At 42.4% G+C, this 17,391-nt stretch overlaps 1 protein-coding gene across 1 annotated transcript in view; it reads left to right on the top strand.

The window, feature by feature from the left end:
- The window catches only part of EPG5 (ectopic P-granules autophagy protein 5 homolog (C. elegans)), a 95,905-nt gene extending 79,525 nt beyond the window's left edge, over positions 1 to 16,380 (top strand). Inside the window, exons 39-46 of the mRNA XM_004684003.2 lie at positions 1,064 to 1,249; positions 1,740 to 1,949; positions 2,628 to 2,772; positions 8,818 to 9,060; positions 9,841 to 10,057; positions 10,550 to 10,765; positions 12,301 to 12,415; positions 14,503 to 16,380. Coding sequence (XP_004684060.1) covers positions 1,064 to 1,249; positions 1,740 to 1,949; positions 2,628 to 2,772; positions 8,818 to 9,060; positions 9,841 to 10,057; positions 10,550 to 10,765; positions 12,301 to 12,415; positions 14,503 to 14,685 — 1,515 coding nt within the window. The 3' untranslated portion in view covers positions 14,686 to 16,380. The remainder of the gene's footprint in view (positions 1 to 1,063; positions 1,250 to 1,739; positions 1,950 to 2,627; positions 2,773 to 8,817; positions 9,061 to 9,840; positions 10,058 to 10,549; positions 10,766 to 12,300; positions 12,416 to 14,502) is intronic.
- The last annotated feature ends 1,011 nt before the right edge of the window (positions 16,381 to 17,391 follow it).

The following is a 17,391-nucleotide window of genomic DNA, read 5'->3' as shown; positions in this document are numbered from 1 at the left end:
TTGTTAAATGCTCTATCAAAGCAAAAGTACGCAAGTCGTTAGTTTCTTTAAGCAGTTATGCAAGGAAATAATTATGTTATAACAGTGATGATGCATCAAAATCATTTAAAAACCTGAAATGACCTGGAACGGTGCCCAAAAGTATGTATGAATCGTTGCAATAGAAGCAGTACAGAAAAGTAGCATCGACACCACCTGGGAACTTGTTGGAAGTACCAGCTCCTGCTTCTACCCTATATACAGGCGACTAAAGTTCTAGGAGTGAGGCCGAGTGATCTGTGTTTTTACAAGTCATCCAGCTGGCTTATGTTTGGGAAAAGCTGAGTAGGAATGCTCAACTTCGCCCTGTCCCAGCTTGATATACTCCCATCAGCACCATTGACTAGGATTTACCAGCCTGGTTGGATTGAGATGAAATCATGCCTCTCCTGTTGAGACTTGGTGGAATCAATCATGAACAAACTGAAAGTTGCACACCTTGATCAAGGAATCCCAAATATTGCAGATGTTAAGTGTAAGCCTCTGGGCAGGTAGGGTTATAGATGATTTTTACTTAATTTACTATCACAAGAAATTATTCCTTAGACTTAATATTCATGTTTTCTAGTCAGGAACACAGGTAGTGACAAACTTTCATGGAAGTCAAGCCAAAGAATTTCTTATGTTTTAAGATAAGTTTACACTCTGAAATATTCCAGCCTTCTTTGTCACCTCAGACTCTTTCTTGGAATCATAATTTCCATAGAAGTCTGTGTGTGCCTTCTTTCTTGGTTCAGCCACAGCATACTTCTAGAAAACTTTAACCTCAGGGGTGCAGTCATTCTCCCAATAGTATGAAGTCCCAGACGCTTGGCCAGAGGCCTTGCACCTGAGTTTTTGACAAGGCCCTGGAAATCATAGTGTTGTCTCCTCAGCACCACATCTTTCCACTGCAGGAGAAAATGGACAGTGTGGACGATTTTTATCATTTGGGCTAAGTTAATTAACTTACTCAACATTGAGCTGTAGACATTTTCAAGATATGTAACACTTAAAACACTGATTTTAATTTGTTTCCTTCTAGGTGGAACGGGGAAGCCCCAAGAGCTGCTGCTTATTTTTGGGGTCTGTCCTCTGTGAAGTCAACTGGGTCAGTGTGCTTGCTGATGCCTGGAGCCCCAGCCCTCACCCAGAGACCCGGAGCATGATTGTGTGCCTCCTTTTCATGATGGTTTTATTGGCAAAGGAAGATCAACTGGTAGACCAGACAGTAAGTTTGAATAACCTGTGATAAAGTCTCGGCCAGGCCCCCAGAGCCTCACCCTCTATGAAGCTGTAGTTTTACCCTGATTCCCTAATGCCTCCATTAGTGACTGTGTGCACATGAGAAGCATCTAACTAGATGGCTGACTTTCTTGGATAGTTGATAATCTAATTTTGGATTATGAAGGTGAGAACACTGAGAAAATATAAAAGTCAGTTTTATTTTACGTCTCATTAATTTCTAGTTCTACCACCAGATCAAAGACTTCCTTGGAAAGCTTGGTTCTGAACACTTGATAAACCTTAACATTAATGTTTTGGCCAAGACTTTGTTTATTTTTTTTACTACTACTCCCAACTTGGGTAGATAACTTTCTGGACATCTTAACTGTTCTGTGTTTATCTTAGCTGTCTTAGTCATACCGTAGAATAGCTAGAGATATGTATTTATGGGAAAATAGGAGCTCTGGAACTAAAGGAATGTGTTTCCTTCTTAGGATTCACCTTTACTTAGTCTTCTTGGGCAGACAAGCTCACTTTCATGGCATCTTGTGGATATTGGCTCATACCAGAGTGTGCTGGGTTACTTCAGCAGCCACTACCAGCCATCCATCCTCCTGGCAAAGGAATCTTCTGCTGAATTAATCTTGAAACTCCTGAAAGTGTCTGCAGGACTATCTATTCCTGCTGACAGCCAGAAACATTTTGTAAGTAGAGTGGGTGCTTTAAAAGGCCAAGAGTGTTCCTCAGGACTCTTAAGTGCTACCAAGGATCATCTCGAACCCGGGGATAGCTCAGCAGAGAACACTGGAGGATGTGTGTTGTGTGTACTGATATTTTAGCCCTTCGAGTCTTTTACTTTTACTTTCCTAACTTGAATGTCACATGCTTACAAGAGGTCAGGATTGAGGACTGGCGTTGAGCTATTGGTTTAGTGACCTCAATGCTGTTGGTAGAAGAATGGCAGAGAAGCTATGAGCATGAGTTTGAGATCTGACAAACTCATGTTCACAAGTCGCTACTACTCTGACCTTGATGTTCTCATCTGAATTAAAAGTAATAGTTTTGCCTCAAGCTGTTGTGAAGATTAAATAATAGCATTAATATTTTTGGAAAAGTTCCCAGCAAGCAGCTAGTAGTTGTTATTAACGTAATAAAAAGGGAAGTGTGTTCTGCCAGAATTTGGGAGAATGTGGGTTCTAGTTCACGGATGTCTTCAATTTTGATATTCCTAGACATGGGACTCTCAGGCACTCCTGGCTTCAGGTGGCTTCCTGCTCTGTTCTGTCACTCCCTCCTGAAGCCATCGTGCATTCTGTGCTCCCTGGGAGCACCCAGTTAAAACTTGCTTGGATTCTTCTACATGATCCTTTTTTTGTTGTCAGGATGCTGTTCCAAAATGCCGAGCCTTTACTCATCAGATGGTTCAGTTCCTCAGTTCCCTGGAACAGAATGGAAAAATCACCTTAGCAGTCCTAGAGCAGAAAATGTCTAAGCTGCTGGATGATATCATTACCTTTAACCCGCCTGGTAAGTGACCACTGGAAATGGTGGGTTCAGTCAGTAGTGAAGGCCTACTGTAAAAGGTCTTGTGACATTGAGAGGTTATCAAGACCCGCAATTCTTTCCAGTGAAGTGGCGGTTAGAAATATGAGTGGACCTAGGGACACAGTGTCACCTCAGTGGGGAAGGCATGAACACTGAGACCTTGAGGAGGGGATTACATGATAAGATGCTGACGTGAGGTTAACTGGACTGAGGGCTCAATTAGATGACTGGATTTGATGATTAAGAGATGAGCAGCATTCCTTGATGTTCTGGCTTCTAACTGGGAGTGCACTTTGGCATCACCTATAGACTTGTGAAGAACTCATGTGGAGAACTTGTGCTCTTAGCAGTCTGGTGGACTAGCCATCCTGAAAGCAACTAAGAATACTGAACCAAGTGTTTTTAAGAAACATAAAATTCAAACTTATTAATGAGGTGGCAAAAACATCTCAGAAGTCAGAGTTTAAATTAAAGGAGGAAACCATAGAGGCAAATGGAGTTACGAGCCTGGTTGACCTTGAACGCTTTTCTGAAATTTCTCAAAATGGGGGTAAAAATGTTGTGTGCACGAGAAAGCACAGTGCCTGCCTAAGATGGGCACCTTGAAGGAGGCCCCGTGCCTAATCACAGACTAGCTTCCTCCATGTTAGGAGGAGCTTGAAATAAAGTTCCTCTTTGACAGGTAAGCAAAGATGCTCATCTGTTTGACCATGGTATTTTGCCATGGACCAGCGCAGCAGGAGCAGGAGACAAGTTTCAGGGATTGCAATTCTGGCGCAGGGTGAACTAGGAGGAGGTTGAGTGACAGACAGACAGACACGACTTCTAGGAGTGCATATCTGAATGTAATTTTTTTTTTAAGATTTATTTATTTATTCATACAGAACTGGGGTACAGGCCAGAGATGCGGAGGGTGAGAGGATTCACCAGAGACAGAGCGGGGAGCAGAACAGGCAGATGGACGAAGTACACTGCTGAGGGAGCAGTGGGCGGGTCAGGAGAGGTCTGCCACGCCTTGTGGATCTCCTCGGGGCAGGCGGGGATCGAACTCATGCGGAAGTGGCTTTAGCTTCTTAGTGCTGTGCTTTAACCCGCTGCGCCACCAGGGAGGGCCTGAATGTAATTTATTTTTAAGAGTGCAGAGCATTTATACAATTTTTCTTGGCAAGCAAATATAGGGGTACAATGATTGTTTCAATAGAACTGTGACAGATAATACATTTTTTTTATTGTTTCTGAGATGTCGTCAGGGGCCCGAAACCAACCTGGGGCCCTGAGAAACCATTGTGTATTCAAGGTTCAGTGGTGCTAAACAAATGCCCTATCTAGCACTTTTGCCTTGCTAATCCTTTTAATTGTTCTCTCCATTTTTTTCACAAGCCACCTGGTGTACAGGAGTTAATAGTTTAATAGAATTAAAGATTGTAGAAAAGTTTCTCAGAATTAAATCAATATCGAGAACAGAGGAGGCTACAATCCTTTCAAGAGTATCATTAGAACGAAGCACAGTGTTCATAACATTTCTTTGGTTTAGTACGTTGTGTGTCAGCAGAATCAGGAAACAAATCAAAAGTTACAGTGACCATTCAAGAATCAGCCATTCTTTTATTCCTGGAGGGCCACGTATTCCTCCCGTGTGCCCGGTATCTTGACCGTGCCAAGCTCTAAGGATTTCTCACTTAGGCACCGCGGGAGGGGACGTGGCAGTATTTATTGGGCCAAATGTCTGTAGTGAGGGAACAGACACCTCTTTTGAAAATTAGCAAGTACCTACTGACCTTCATGTGGGTCTGTGCTTGGTGCTTCATGAGGCACACATTTATACTAACTAAAATGTCCCCATATACCTTAACCTGGGCATTTAATGAAGATAATTTCAGGTTAGTAGCATACTTTTAAGCTTAGTGCTAGTGAAACTGCAGAAGGACCAGCGACAAAGAAAGCAAACGTAGATCCTCTTCGGAGAGACCTATCTCCAAGTCAGGTCTCAGAGTGCCAAGAACTGATAGCTGAAAATAAAAAAGAAAAGTTGGCAGCACAAGAGAACAGTGGTCAGCCAGTCAGACGTACGAAGACTTACTGGAATAGTCAGTCCAGTAAACTAAAGTGATTTTTTAAAATAGATTTGATGAAATGAGACGTTTGAAAATATCAGTAAATAGTAAGGGATTGTAGAAATAGGTAGCTTTGAGAGAGAATCATATCCTAGAAATAAAAACATAATGGATAAATAAATAGATAAACCTAAAAGCAGATTCAACCCATCTGAAGAGAAAACTCATAAGCTGGAAAATAGATCTGAAGAAACTAGTGGAATGCACCTCAGAGAAAGACAGAGTATAACAGTGAAGTCAGGGCATATCAAGGATGAGCTGGGAAGACTTAGCGCGTCCAATCATCAGGTGGGAATTCCAGAATCGGGGAGACAGAATTGTAGGTGAGATAGCCAGGCTGAAGATTTTCCAGGGCAGATGAAGACAACGATCCTTAGATTTAGTAAACCGGTGACTCCCAAGCAGGGTAAATACAAGGAAATTCACACCTGTGCACGCTGTAGTGAGACTGCAGAAGCACTAGTGACAAAGAAGAAACTTTTACGCCCAGGAAGGAAAGACAGATTACGTACAAAGGAACGGCATTTACACTGACAGCCAATTTTTCAGCAGCAATAAAGGAAGTTATAAAACAGTGAAACAACAACTTCATTGTACTGTGAGGAAATGACTTGTAACCTGGAATTGTAAACTAAGGAAAGCTTTCAAGGATAAAGATGAAATAAGATATTTTCATTGAAAACTAAATGTTTGTCTCAGTAGGTATCACTAACAGGAATAGTAAAGCAAGTTCTATAGGTAGAAGTAGAGTGATCACATGTAAAAAACTGAATTTCAAGAAGAAAAGATTAGCTGTGCTCTTGGTGAAATAAGGATAAATATATGTAAAAATTGGACATATAAAACTGCAGCTGTGCATTTAAGAGTTTAAAAAAGCAAACACTAAGGACTATAAATTGAAAGTTAAGAATCAATCTTTTTTTTTTTTTTTAAGATTTATTTATTCATACAGAACTGGGGTACAGGCCAGAGATGTGGAGGGTGAGAGGATTCACCAGACACAGAGTGGGGAGCAGAACAGGCAGATCCACAAAGTACACTGCTGAGGGGAGCAGCGGGCGGGTCAGGAGAGGTCTGCCATGCCATGTGGGTCACTTCCAGGGCTGGTGATCGAACTCATGCTGAAGTGGCTTTAGCTTCATAGTGCTGTGCTTTAACCCACAGTGCCACCAGGGAGGGCCTAAGAAGCAATCTTTTATATAACTGATGACCCTAGCAACGTTCGTAACTTAACTTAAATTTAAAATATTTAGAACTGGATAGAAAAGCAGTGCATCAGAACTTGCTTGTTAATAGACTTTTCAAAAACTAAGAGACCTGATAAGAATCCAGCTTAAGAAGTTTAAAACAACAGCAAAATTTATCTAAAGACTGCAAAAGGGGAAAAAACAACAGAGAGAAGATAAAAAGGAAGAGACTAAGGATGAAGAACAATGAAACTAATAAATCTCAATGAAACCTTATTGTATCAAACAATAATAATCATAATGTTTTATTGAGTTATAACAACAGCAAAAGAAGTGAAAGGAATTAGAATGTTTCAAAGCCCTTGCATTCTGAGAACCAGGTGATGTACTTTGAAAAATAAAGAATACATGTTGTAATTTATAAGAAGATTAAAAGTGTTTAACTCCCCCACTAAATGAGAATGTAGGATAGGATGGACAAATAGAAAGCAGACAGTAAGACAGTGGGCTTAGCCCCAGTTCTGGCAGGAGTTACAGTAAGTATGGATGACTGAAAATTATCATCTTGATTTGATAAAACAAGTCAGAAAAAGACAATCTACTTAAAAAAACAAAAAAACAAAAACCACCCAGTAATATTAATTTTGTAGAATTAATATTGTGCAAAAGAATATCCAGATTACCAATCTGAATAGCAAAAGCAGATTGTAATATTCAGGGAAATGCAAATTAGAACCTTTTGGACATGATATGACTCATCCACCAGAATAATTAAAAACCTTTTTAATACCAAGTATGGACAAGGATATGGGTTTCTGTAACTCTTAGATTCTTCTGAACACAGAGTAAATTGGTAGGACCATTTTAAAAAGTTAGCATCATCCGGTTTGCACATCCCATTACCCAGAATTCTGCCCCTTGGCACGTGCCCTGGAACCATGAACAGTGCCTGTAGCTGTGCATCCGAGGGGTTCAGGAGAAGAGCTGAATGGTTATATAGTCAACTGATGGGCTACACTGGCTGTAGAGTCTGCGATGACATGGATGAACTCTCAGACATTTCTGTTTAATTAAAGACCTACTGAACATAGGTAACTGTAATATGTAGGTAAACATAGTAATAGAAAACTGGTGTGGCTATTGGAGTTGGTTGCAATTGGCAAACAAAAATGTCAGCTGAAATTTCTTAAACATATCCACAATACAAATTTCTCACAGGTGGTATGTAATTTGGTAGTTGAAAATACAGATTCTGGAAACAGACTGTCTGGCTTCACCACTTATGTGACCTTGAACAAGTTGTATAACCTCATCTGCAAGATGGTGATTATCATCTCTGTTTTGAATAGATATTGTAAATATGGAATGAAGTAACGAACTAAAGTTTGTACCAGGTTGGCAAGTCAACAACACGCAGTGATTGTGAAAAGAAAAAAGGAAATAAAAATTAGCAGGCAATACTAGAGAAACTTTTTAGTACACGTGATTGGGCCAGGAAAATTGAATAATTGCTGGCCAGGTTACAGAGAGAAGGGTGGATGAGAAAGATCTTAATGAGAGAGTGATAGGATCAAATCTGGTTTTTAAGAAACCATGTTGATGAATAATAGGAGAGAAGCTGGGATCTATCTGGAGGCTTTTTGCAGTATTTTTTGTTCCTACAAGTTCCAATTAAAAGATAAAATTACTCTTTAGCTGAAATTCAAAGATAAGGTCTTTCATTACCAAAAATATATGTATAGAAATACATGAAAAATACATAGTCACACACATATGCTGTTAACATTTTTTCTCATGCTCTTTTTAAAAAAGCCCTTACTTGATAATAAGGAGATCTTAGAGTCATATTGAGTTAGGGTGCAAATGGGTGAATTTATGGGTTTGATGACTAACATCTTTCAACTTCCATTGACAGAAATACTTTCTTTCCTTGTGGAGAGACAGCTAGAAATAATTGGCAAAAGTTGTGCCAATAGATTGACTAGTTTTCTCCACACACAGAAATGTATTTTCTGTTTTGGGATGTGATGAAGGAATCTTCCTCAGTAAAGTACTCATTTATAGCTCATTTATAAATTTGCCTTTTCTTGTGTTGTATTCTCTTTTTGCCTCAAATTTTTGGAAAAACACATAATTATGATGTTATACTATCCATATCCATTTTTCTTTTTTTTTTATATTTATACTGTCCGTTTTCTTATTTAAAAAGCACAAGAGCTGCTGTTAGAAGCCTTTAAGAAGTTTCTTTTCTGTCTAGTTTTGCATATTAACTGGTGTTCCTTGGAAATTGCTCTAGATAACACGGCTTTGGCAATGGTGGAGGTGGATGTACTTTACCAAACGTTGCTGGCATCCTTTTAGCATCTCTTTGGTTAATGAACAGAGATTGGAAAGTAATGACTAATTAAGCATGTGCTGATGAATAAGTTTCTCTTTTGCACCAGCTTGACAGTTCAGTTTACTGAAGTATTGCTGTGCCACACTCTATACCCAAGGATCAAGCAGTAGTTCTGTGAACTACTTTGCTCTTACACAGTATTTGGGTGCCGCGTCCTATTCTTAAAAGCTAAATACCATCCGGAGTCATCCTTTTTGGCCCCCTGAAATCAGCCACTAGTAAGGTGTGCCTGGAGAAGAGCTAAGATCGAAGCTTGCTCACCCTCGACCCCCCCACAGTCATATTGCCATCTGGCGGCCTTGGTAAGCTGTGTTATTTTCCTCTTCAGACATGGACAGCCAAGCGCGCCACATGGCCCTCAGCAGCCTCTTTATGGAAGTCCTCATGATGATGAACAATGCCACTATTCCGACGGCAGAGTTCCTGCGTGGCAGTATCCGGACCTGGATCGGGCAGAAGGTGCACGGGCTGGTCGTGCTGCCCCTTTTAACAGCAGCCTGCCAGAGCCTGGCTTCCGTCCGCCACATGGCTGAGACTACGGAAGCCTGCATCACTGCCTACTTCAAAGAAGGTAAGAAGTAGACTCTGATAAGATTGTTCCTTTCTAGGGAAGGCTAAGGCTTGGTCAGAAGCTTTCCTGACCCCTTTCCATGAGGTACTGAAACACACTTTCACTTCACTGCAGATGTTGGTATTTCAGAATACAGTTTATCTTTTTTATAAAGGTCTGCAGTTGGCTGAGAGTCTGTGGCTTGGTGTCACCAGCTGCATTAGGATGGGCAGGTCCTTACTGCCACGCACCTAGTCACAGATCTCAAAACAAATGCTGTGACCAGGGCCTGTGTAATAAGGCTTGTCACCTGTTAAAGGTGAATTTTCATTAGAAATTTTTTTTTATTGTTTTATCATGAACCAAGCTAAGCTTCTAGTTTTATCATGAACCAAATTAAACTTTGATTAGTAAAAATACTTCTGATGGATGGAATGATGATCATTTCCTCTGGGAGAGCGTGAGTGTTCATGACGTACTAACAGTGACATTAGGTGAAATTAAGGCTCTTAGGTCACTGGTACAAGCAGTGTCTCACATGGGGTTTTAATGTTCATAGTATGATGTGAAAGATTATTTACAAGAACGCACTGAACTACAAAGTCATAGCCTTCCATGGTGACTGGCTGGGCCGGTCTGGGGGCAGGCACCTGTCTGGTCTGCTCTGTGTGGTGTATGTCGCCTTTGTGGCCTCTCCACCAAGGTGGACGTTAAACTTGAGCTGGAAAGATGTGATAGAGTGGTTAAGTGGAAAGATTTATACTTTAAACTTGCTGTCTCCTTTTGGTACTCTTTTCTTAGGCTCCCCCAATCAGAATTTAGGATGGGGTCCAATTCTGGTATCCCTCCAAGTTCCTGAACTCACCATGGAAGAATTCCTGCAGGAGTGTCTGTCCCTTGGCAGTTACCTGACTCTCTACGTCTACTTGCTTCAGTGTTTAAATAGCGAGCAGACCCTGAGGAATGAAATGAAGGTGCTGTTCCTCTTAAGCAAGTGGTTGGAACAGGTGTATCCCAGGTATGCTGTCCCCCTGACTGCTGTGTCTCTCACTGTATTTGGGTGACACTGAATTTGGGATTTCAGTAAAGGTTCATTTAAGTGCATGGAACCAAGTGATACATAAGAAACAAGGTTATGAGGGACAGTGACACTGGTTTAGAAAGATTTTGATTTGCATGGGCCAATTTTTTGAGCAGGGTTTTTACTTCCTAAAACAGGTGTTTTGAATCATCAACAGCTAATTAACTTGTGGGCTAAGGGGGAGTAACAATCTGTACCTCCTAGAGCTGTTATCAGGATTAGGGGAAAACATAAGCTCACACACAGTGAGCCCATAGGCAGCTGTCAGTAAGTGGTAATGGTACAGTCCCATTACTCTATGGGCATTTTACCTGTCAGCCCACGATTTTAAAGTATGTTCTCTCTACTTCAAACTCAGTGTGGACCATCAGTTAAATGGGAGTGGGAAAAATCCACTTACAATTTTCTTTTTTCCTGGCCCCGCCCCAGCTCTGTGCAGGAAGAAGCAAAGCTGTTTTTGTGGTGGCACCAAGTCCTGCAGCTGTCCTTGATTCAGGCGGAGCAGAATGACACGGTCATGACAGGCTCTGTCATTCACATTCTGCTCATGCTTCAGAGCAGGCAAAGCCTGGTGGCCGAGGAAAGGCTGAGCTCCGGGATTCTTGGGGCAATTGGGTTGGGCCGGAAGTCGCCCTTGTCTAACAGGTAAGGAAGCACCTGCTGCTGCTCTGGATGAGGGCCCAGGTGTCTCTATGCCCAGGGTGTGATAGGCTGGTGGGTTTTCCAACTTAGGAGCTAGGATCTTCCCAAAGATTAATGAAAACATTATCAGAGCCTGATGACACCTTTATAGTTTAAAACATAGGTTTTATTTTAAGACATTTGTATGTTGAGTGAAATTTATTTTAGCAATACTGTTGTATTTTGACATTGTAACCTGACTGCACTACTGATTTCCTTTTGACTTGAGCCAGTGGTGGTGTACAATATGAGTTTAAATTACTTCAGTCAGCCGCTTCACTGAAGCACTTTATCAGTCTCATCCAAGGCCCATGTGAGACATAGGCTAGTAGAGCTGTCAAATCAGGATGATTTCAGGTTAACTGATAAGAAGGGTAAGTGAGAAACAAGTCTAGGTTTTTGTCGCTAAGAATTGTAAAGCATGAAAGAACTTGCCATTAGTCTCCCATTTTTATCTCACAATTATTATTTGTATCATGCTTTTCTCTTAAAGCCCTCCTCTGTGTTGAAAAGAGTTCCTGTCAGTTTGATGTTAACAGTCTTCTGGAATAGCCCATCCTGTTGCAATTTTGGGAACCACCCAGTTCAAACAGTTATGTTTCTTTATGGTAGAATAGCAGGATGGTGTGATGTTGAGTCACCTACATTGTAGAAAAATACATGTAACGAAAACTCTTATCATGATAACCCTTTTAAAAGGTATAAATCAGTGGCATTTAGTACATTCACATTGTTGCATCCACCACCACTGTCTAGCTCCAACACATTTTCATCACCCCAAAATGAAATGCTGTACTCACTGAACAGTCTCCCGTTTCCTTCTCCGAGTCTCTGAAGTCCCTTAGCTTTCTGACTTATTGTATATCCTGTTCCGGGTGTCTCATGTAAATGGAATCAGATCATATGTGGCTTCTTTCAAGGCTCATCCATATTCTAGCCTGGACTCCTGTTAAAACAACTAAAGCCTGTGTCAGTACTTCATTATGTCTCTACAGCCAGGGGCTACTCCATGTATGGCTATATCACACTGATCTCCAGTTGATAAGACATTTAGGTTGTTTCTATCTTTTGGCCTTTGTAAATAGTGCTGCTGTGAAACTTTTTACAGGTCTTTGTTAAACCAATTGTTTTCAGTTCTTCTGGGTATACAGCCAGGAGTGGAATTTCTGGGTTATATGGCACCTTTGTGTTAACTGAGTAACTGCCAAGCTGTTTACCACATTGCCAGTACCATCTTGTAAGTCCCGCTAGCAATGTGTGATAGTTATTCTATGTCTTTGCCAACACTTTCATTTTTTAATTTGAATTATGCTTCCATTCTTTGGGTGAAATTATATTGTTGAGCATATTTTAAGTTTTCCTGAAGAGACTAATAGTAGTAGGTCTGGAAATGTGTTTATCCTGTTCTTTTTTTTTTTTTAATGAAAAAATTGGTGCTCATTTTTAACATAGTTATTTTAATAATCCCTTCCTTTGTCTGACCTCTGCCTAACACCAAGGTTCCGAGTGGTTGCCCGGGGCATGGCCGCCTTCCTCTCAGTTCAGATTCCTGCTGACGATCAGATCCGTTTGAAACCCAGCTCTGAATTACATCTGTCTCTGAAAGCACAGCAGGTCAGTAAAAGCCTTAAAAAGCCTTACAAGTGAGGGGTAGACGTTTTCCAACAGGCCTTCCTCTGGAGCTAGGGGGGCAGCTTCTCTTTGCGCTTGATGGATGGTGGTCTGCAGCGGCTGGTGCCCTTTGTGTGCGCTACTGACCGGAAGGTGGTCACCACATGTGACTGCCTCGGGTTGGAAAGCAGGTCTGATAAAGGTGCTTGCCTGGAGCCCCATTGCTACCACTGTAGAAGAGGCGAGGTCACGGCCCCTGGCTGTGATCCAGTTTGGTTCTGATGAACATGCCTGTGTGCTGATTTGCTGGCGCTGGGGCCTGACACAGAAGATGGACCATGGCTGAGCACCACGGAGGCAGGCTGAGTGCTTGTTTGGAACGAAGGAATGGTTGTAGTGTTGTGCATCTAGAGATTGTCCACCTTTGGTTGAAATTGAAATAACCTAACATGACAGGTGGAAGCTGTGAGCGAGAAGTTGTAGTTGGTGCTGAACGTGTGGAGTTCAGCATGGCACAGTCCCACTCCTTTAACTGTTTTGTTAACTGTGAACAGGCGGGCTGGTTCAGTGACTTACAGTCTATGTGGTGGTCACCATTCTTGAATGCTTATTACATGCCAGGCACTGTTCTAAGTTTTAACCCATTTGATGTTAATGAGTTAAAAATTATAACTAATTTTATCCTTTTAACAGCCCTCTAACATAGACTTTTATTACCCTGGACTTGTGAGTAAGGAAATGGAGAAATGGTGGGGCTGAGTCAGTTGTCCCAAACCCCACAACTTTAAGTGCGGGGTGGAATTCCCTTGGCCAGTCTGGCGCAGGCTCACTCTCCTGTCTCTCTGCAGTGTTACCTCTGTAAGTGGTGACCCTCGGCTCTTTTTCTTTCGAACTCTACGGTCTGAGCTTGCTGCATGCAGTGTCACCAAGGATCAAGCTGTATAGTTGGCAGCTCTTTGTAGGCTTTTGGGTCTCTACAATACTTATCCAGGGCTGACTGGACAATCGCTGTTTGAATCCCTGATGTCTTACGTGAACTATCACTAGCAGGCAGATGAGTCTTCCAGGGCTGGGTGGAGTCAGCACAATACTGCATTGTCTGGGAAGTGTCCGCCTATACGAGAGCTCCGCTCTGCCTTGGCTGCAGCCCCCAGGACCATTGGCCTGCCTCTTCTCCCCAGCAGTCCTTTCAAGGGCCAGCTCCCTATTAACTAAACAAATTCCATCTTTTACTGTATAGTCTCTAGTGCAGTGACTGCCCCCAAATTATTGGGGGACCTCACAACCCCAAAATATTAAGTGCCCCATTGGAAGGGGGGAACATGGTGAGAATCCTAGGGGCAGGGCTGAGCTTGTATGCTTGAAAAACAGAACTTGCAGCTCCCAAGAACCATTGTTCTGATTTTTGCTTGTTTTCTCCATACACAGTCTCTTTCTCTTCTCTTCTCCTACTATGCAGAAAGGAAACAATAGAATTAAAAAATGTTTTTCTTTTTTTTTTATTCCTTGGAAGAGAGGCATGGGAACATTTTCTTCATCATTTCTGTGCCACTTGTCAGGTGAAGTTGGAGGAACTTGATCTCTCCTTTGTGTTTGTTGATAGATAAGAAAGACCTTTTCCGTCACCTTCAGCAGCGTTTAAACATTTCTTTCTTTGTAATTTCACCTAGTTAGACAGCTTACTACAGTATTACCTTGTAACGTGAGAACAAACCCAACAGTAAACTATTACTGGCCTCACAGACAACTGGTTCTTGTGATCTCCAAGACGGGGAGCAGGTGATGCAGGGGAGGGGTTGGATCCTCCATCCTGGGACTGGGGAGGAGACGGACGGAACTACCTCCAGCATGGCCAGGGGCTCTCCGCAGTGAAGCCAGGAAACTGCACTAGTTGGAAGGGTGGGAGGTTGGAGTGGGAGGGAGACAAGACGCCTGGGCTCTGGCCTCTCTCTGGTGGGGGAGTTTGTCTTTGAGTCTGCTGAGCCCAGGAGGCTCGTGGTCGGAGCTGATGATGGTTGGGTGCGCTCTGCCTGTGGGAGTCACGTTACATGTGTCCATGTGGTTAACCCTCTCGTCTCCATGTTTTTCAGGCTCTGGCTGCTCTTGAATCCCTGACATCAAATAAGCAGTATGTCGAATACCAGGACCAGATATTGCAGGCCACACAATTTATAAAGCATCCTGGCCATTGCCTCCAAGATGGGAAAAGCCTTCTGGCTCTTCTTGTTAACTGTCTTTATCCAGAAGTGCATTATTTGGACAACATCCGATAGTGATAGTAACACCGAGGCTCTTGAAAACCCCGTTGCTGTTTATGTTTACATGTGACTTTGCTGTTGCACAAGTAACTTTGTTCACTCGTTCACTTAACTGCTGAACTCAGTTTGGCCAGTGGGTGAGTTGGCCGAGAAGCAAGTTGCACGGCACTAAATATTTCTGTTGTGCATGTGCACGTGTGTGTGTGTGTGTGTGTGTTCATGTGTTAATGTTCATCCAGCAAGAGAAATGTACTAAGTTCCACTTGGGTTCAGAGCCACTCACAGTTGCCAAATAGCCTAGTCATCTCACCAGACCCCAAGGTGGGGTTCTTTTGTGTCTCCATTTCTCTCTCCTTCTATTTATTTAAATGTTAAGACTCCTGTGCCACATCTAACTACTTTAGGAATCATGTAGAACCCTTACCTTTGAAACCCATATTTCAAGTAAAACAAGCTTTGGACTTTTCTGTACATCTCAAATGTGGGGCAACATATTTCCCACATTTTGGGGGGAAATATATATTTATTGTATTATTTCAATCAAATGAAAGATAAAAATGTTGAATTATTGTGAGTCATTGTCCAAAACATGGCCACATGATCCACTGGACTGAAGAGATGGTGACCAGTTTGTTTCCACCCAGCTGCGTGTCCTCACGTAGAGCGCCAGCCACCTGGTGCAGCTGGGTGCGCACAGTGTGGGTTTTGTTTGGCGCTACTCCAGTTCACCACAGACTTAAATTCTCTTTGGTCCTGCCCTGGCCCATCCCCTTATTCTCCTCACTTCTTCAGCCCCCGGAGACCTCTTAAGCTAGTAACCCCCATTAGACACCAAGTCTGGTACTGGAAGGCCCTGCATTGACAGACAGCCATGGACAGTTGTTAAGAACTCAGTTCTCTATTCCCTGCGTTGCTCCACTCCATAGTTAGACTCAGATGAAGCTAGCAAACCTGTTGAAACACTTGTCCATGGAAACTGGGTCAGGATCGGAAACCGAAAATGAAATTTGCTATTTCCAGTAGCCATGTATCTTCATTACCAAAGCCTGTAACATTGCCTCATTCTGTCGCCTCATTGTGCTCTTGTTATTTTCCTCAGGAATTAGCAGTTTGCCTCCTTCATCATATTTGTAATACCATAGCCTCAGAATTGATTCCGTTTGTCCAGCTTGTCTTTTGTTGTTATCTATAGCCAAGGACAGTCACCTGAAAATGTCTATAAACAGCCACAGAGAGCTTTAAGCGGAGAGAAGGATGCCAATTAACGGAGTGATAATTGCTTTCCAAATATCCTTTTGGAGTGCTTCCTCCCATCTGGAAGCATGCAGGAGTCATGCTTTATGTGAAATTTGTTTAGTTGGATAGAACAATTGTGCCTCACAGACATAGCTGATAAAGATTTGCCTGCTGATCCCCAAGCTTGCTGGAGGGCATGTCACAGCTCTCCTGGCGTTTGCTCTCCTCCAGTTCCAGGTCAGTGATCTTTCCCGCACTGTCAGTGGGATAATTTTAGATGCTGTGGACAGATTAATAGATGATTTGGCAACACAGCTTTTACGACAGGAACTTCTTTGTGTGCTGTTTTCTTTGAGGAGGATGGAATTACTGATATCCTAGAATGTGAAATGTTTGAGTGAAGTATGTACATTTAAAAAAATTATGATTAATCTGTTAATTTTTGAAGGTTTATAATATTTATAATGCCTTTGGACTGTAAAAAATTATAAAAAAATAAAATCAATCTTTGGTTGTAACTGGTAAGAATTCGATTTTTAGAGAGAGTAAACTATCTTGTGAAATATTTCAGTTGGTCGAATTGGTGCAGATTTTATGCCTGATGTCATCTGACTATAACTTGATTATCAGAGATGGTTAGGAACAGTGCTTCCTTTCTGATTCACAACCTGAAGGTGTGCTCACCTTGTGAACAGCAATGTTCAGAACCCCAATTTAATGAGGCCAGGAGGCTAGAGAGTGCCCGCATAGCACACCTGTCAGACTGTAGCACCCCACATGCCTGGCATCTCCCAAGGGACAACCATTTTCCCCTCCTGTGGAACTGGGGGTGGGTTTGCCAGAGGTATAGAGGTAGTTAGCTTTGGATTTGGGTAAGTGCCCATGAACACCCATTTGCCATGAACACCCATTTGCCAATGGGTGTTCTCGCCATGAACACCCATTTGCCAATCGGCCCTCTCATCTGTTTCCTAGTAAACTTGTTACTGGAATAACTGATTGCTTCTATTTGAGGTCAGCAACTATATAGGCTCCTCTGAGAGGCTCCGGTTTAAGAAAGTGATTGAAAGACACCAAAATATTTCAGAAGTTGGCAAGGCTGCTGTAGCCTCCTGGGAAAGAATAGCCCTGGCAGACAGAACAGCACTGGCAGTGGCTTTCAGGAACACCAGCCTCCAGAGATCCCAGGCTGCAGTTCTAGGACTTACGTGCACCGCATATGAATACCCAGATCAAGCAAGACCAACTGCATCTGTGCCCAGCAACATGGAAGGTGAATGGGTGTATGTGGCAAACCATGCCCACGTGTGGCCCTTAGTACTTCCGGTTCAGAGAGATGTGTAGCAGCTTCCTGGACACCACGAAATGTACCTCTCTGCTTCTCCACTCGTGTCCCCACTGTACTACACAGAGGACTGGTCAGAGCGGCATCTCATCTGCTCTCCCCCTTCTTTTGATCGCAACCGTTAACTGCAACAAGCAAAC

Source organism: Condylura cristata, unplaced genomic scaffold, assembly GCF_000260355.1.
Source record: "Condylura cristata isolate star-nosed mole 26May11 unplaced genomic scaffold, ConCri1.0 scaffold00016, whole genome shotgun sequence".
Taxonomy (NCBI): domain Eukaryota; kingdom Metazoa; phylum Chordata; class Mammalia; order Eulipotyphla; family Talpidae; genus Condylura; species Condylura cristata.
The sequence above is the reverse complement of the archived record's forward strand: the minus strand, read 5'-3'. Positions and strand labels throughout refer to the sequence as shown.